This window comes from Arachis stenosperma, chromosome 3 (assembly GCF_014773155.1).
Source record: "Arachis stenosperma cultivar V10309 chromosome 3, arast.V10309.gnm1.PFL2, whole genome shotgun sequence".
NCBI classification, from domain to species: Eukaryota; Viridiplantae; Streptophyta; class Magnoliopsida; order Fabales; family Fabaceae; genus Arachis; species Arachis stenosperma.
Genome location: NC_080379.1, coordinates 159,136,636 through 159,139,830, shown reverse-complemented (window position 1 = coordinate 159,139,830; position 3,195 = coordinate 159,136,636). Strand labels below are relative to the sequence as shown.

Sequence of the window (3,195 nt, the reverse complement as noted above, 5' to 3'; positions counted from 1 at the left end):
TAAAAAAAAGCTACTTTATTTAAATAAACGAAGCCATTAGTTGTTGCAGACATAAGTAGTTCAATCATGCAACATGTATGATGAAGTGTTTTAGATTTGAAATTGAAGAAAGAAAATTCTAAATTGAAGCACTTTACTTAACTGTAATGAACAATAGGTAAATAAAGAAGAAAGAAAAGAAAAGCGTTTGAGATCCATGGATCCCCCACATTAGTAGATACAAGAATGAATTATTAAGAAGAGGAGCTTTTTTTTTCTACTTTGTTGACCACAGAGACAATGAAGAGGATTTGCTTATATATATATACGAGGTGTTCCATATTCCCTTCTTTACCAAGAAACAAATACATGCGAGAATAATAGTACAGCCTCTTCAAACACAAAGAAGAGAGAAATTAAAAAATGGCTCTCTCTCTATCGCTCCTCTCCCTCATTGTCTTTTCACTCTCCTTACAGTTACTCCCTTCCTCTTCTTATTCCGTACCGGTGGACACCTTCGTTTATGGCGGCTGCACGCAACAAAGGTATCAAATGACATAATGTATATATGGTATCAAAGTTAACTAACTTGTAATTATCTAATTAATCATTTGTTTTACGTGTAATACTCTAACTAATTAATATGATACTATCTCTATCTCTAATACATAATAGGTATAATCCAACCTCGCCGTACGAGTCAAACCTCAACTCGCTACTTGGCTCGCTGATCAACTCAGCCACATTCTCCGCCTATAACAACCTCACCGTCCTTTCATCTTCGCAAAGTGGCGTCGCCTACGGTCTATACCAGTGCCGAGGCGACCTCGCCATGCAAGACTGCGCCTCCTGCGTCGCACGTGCGGTCTCACGAGCTGGCGAGCTCTGTCCGGGAGCGTGCGGCGGCGCCGTCCAGCTCGACGGCTGCTTCGTCAAGTACGACAACGTCGCGTTCGTTGGGGTGGAGGACAAGTCGGTGGTACTGAGGAAGTGCGGCTCGCATTCGGCCGGGTACGATCCGGAAGCGGTTTTGGTTGGGTTGGCGGGTTCGGGAGGGTACTTTCGGGTTGGAGGTTCGGGTCGGCTGAAGGGTGTGGCTCAGTGCACGGGGGATCTCAGTGCAGCGGAGTGCCAGGATTGCGTTGGCGAGGCGGTGCGGCGGCTGAGGAGTGATTGCGCCGCCTCCGATTACGGGGACATGTTTCTGGGGAAGTGCTACGCCAGGTTCTCGACCGGTGGGGCCCATGGAGGGTACTACAACTCAAAAGCCCATGGTAAGGCCCAAAAGCAGAAAAATGATTCTGACAAAAAAAAATTTTATAATGTATAAGAGGAGGGTTTTTACATTTAAGTCTAAACTCTTGTGTGTAGATTAATCCTTTTGTTAATAATTTATTCAACGAATTCGGTTACGATTTATTCTTTTATTCTAATTATTTTCTTTTTATGTTTATCATAGATTTGATTATGAAATTTTTTACCCACAAGATAAAGGCAAAAATTTAATTAAAAAAGTTTACGAGTTCTTTTCATTGAATAATTTAAAAATGTGAAGATCAAAGTGCATATAACTTCAAAATTGAATAGGGAGAAGTAGAGCTTTTTTTTTCTCAGAGAAAAGAAAAATCATAATAATTTATTAACGAATCATGTCATTTTATAGGGTTTAAAATTCTTTTCAATGTTCACAAGTGGCTGTATGTTGACCCAAATAAATAAATAAATAAATAAAAGAAAAAGATGTGTATTGGCTATGGACCTACATGTGAATATTTGCATTGCATTTTTCAGTAACTTACAAAAAGATTTGTAAAAAGAAAGAATTACCTTAGTAACTTTATATATATAGTAGCTGATTTGCTTTGTTCTGGAGTTTTGCAGGTAGATCGGACAATGAAGGTGAGAAGACATTTGCAATAATTATTGGATTATTAGCAGGTGTAGCTTTACTCATTATTTTCCTTGCTTTCTTGAGGAGAATTTGTGAAGGACAAGGTATATTCCAATTCTTCTTTTTTTTTTTTCTTTATTATATCTAGATTTCAAATAATTATGAGTTCTATATGTTGATAATATGATTACTTATTTTTTCATTTTTCATGCAGGTAAATAAAATTATGTTTGTCGTCAAACTCTATATGTGGCATGCACATTGGCTCTGATCCTATTCTCAGCCTTCTCCAATGGTTTGCCTTTGGAGCCTCTTTTGCTTCCTTTTTCCCTCTTTACAATCTTATTCTTTTCTTTCCTTCTCTCTTTATCTTGCACTTTAATATTTCCCTAAATATAAAATTAAATTCGAAAGAACACTTTGATGAGGATATCCTATATAAAAAGAGTATAGCACGTTGGGACACTCATCTGATTACAAAAGCCTATAAGAGGAACAAATTAAAAGAGAGCTGTGTTTGCTCAATCCTTTTCACTTTTTAAAGTTATGCCGTCTCATCCTCAATATATATATATATAATTCTTTTCTAAAAAAAAGTTGCATGAGATTTGCCCCTTTAACTTTAACGAATATCTAAATTCTAATCAACAATAGAATTTTTGTGGTATTCTTCTTTTTGATCGCAATGCTTAGCTTGTTGACCACATGAGGGGTTCTATTATTCTTTTTAATTTTATTTTTAACTAATACATAGATAAATTCATGGTTTTGAGATTGATATCTTCACTTGAAATGATTTTATTACAGAATTTAAGCAAGAGTTCGATTTCACGAGAATATCAAGCCCCTTATATTCATACCAATATCCGTAAGTAGTCCGCTTATGTTATGGACTTTGTCTTATGGAGTTATGACGATGAATACAAAATCATGACCATAAAATTGAAGAAGGTTGATATAGCATCGCCAATGCACACTGTTTCTTATCACGATTACCAAAAAGGCAAATATATAAATTGAATTATTGCAAGATATGAATAATGAATTATTGTTGCAACCGTTTATTAGAAAGCTGCCATCGCCAGATTCATTTGATGGGTTTTTATATGGCCTAAATTCATTATCGTAGTTTTGATTTTTAAATCAGTAACGGGTACGTTAAATCTTATGTACCCAGCAGCGTTGCATGAATAATGCCATCTGTTAATTGAGATATTCCCAAAACATTGACAAAGGAAATAACAATAAGCATTAAATCAATTGAATCATATGAATCACATGTCGGTATTGAACATCCAAAACTTATATGGCACCGGATTCGATGG

General features: G+C 36.1%; 1 protein-coding gene across 1 annotated transcript; it reads left to right on the top strand.

Annotated features, from left to right (window-relative positions):
• Positions 1 to 358: 358 nt before the first annotated feature.
• LOC130970708 (plasmodesmata-located protein 7) lies at positions 359 to 2,359 on the top strand. Its single transcript, XM_057896873.1, has 4 exons — positions 359 to 524; positions 655 to 1,253; positions 1,861 to 1,974; positions 2,085 to 2,359. The coding sequence occupies exons 1-4, from the start codon at positions 403 to 405 to the stop codon at positions 2,090 to 2,092; spliced, it is 843 nt and encodes a 280-aa protein (XP_057752856.1). The 5' UTR covers positions 359 to 402; the 3' UTR covers positions 2,093 to 2,359.
• The last annotated feature ends 836 nt before the right edge of the window (positions 2,360 to 3,195 follow it).

Excerpts from the sequence above, each read along its gene's own strand:
- LOC130970708 (XM_057896873.1), top strand. The coding sequence starts at position 403 with ATGGCTCTCTCTCTATCGCTCCTCTCCCTCATTGTCTTTTCACTCTCC. Across the intron at positions 525-654 it reads GGCGGCTGCACGCAACAAAG|GTATAATCCAACCTCGCCGT; the intron begins GTATCAAATGAC and ends AATACATAATAG. Across the intron at positions 1,254-1,860 it reads CTACAACTCAAAAGCCCATG|GTAGATCGGACAATGAAGGT; the intron begins GTAAGGCCCAAA and ends GGAGTTTTGCAG.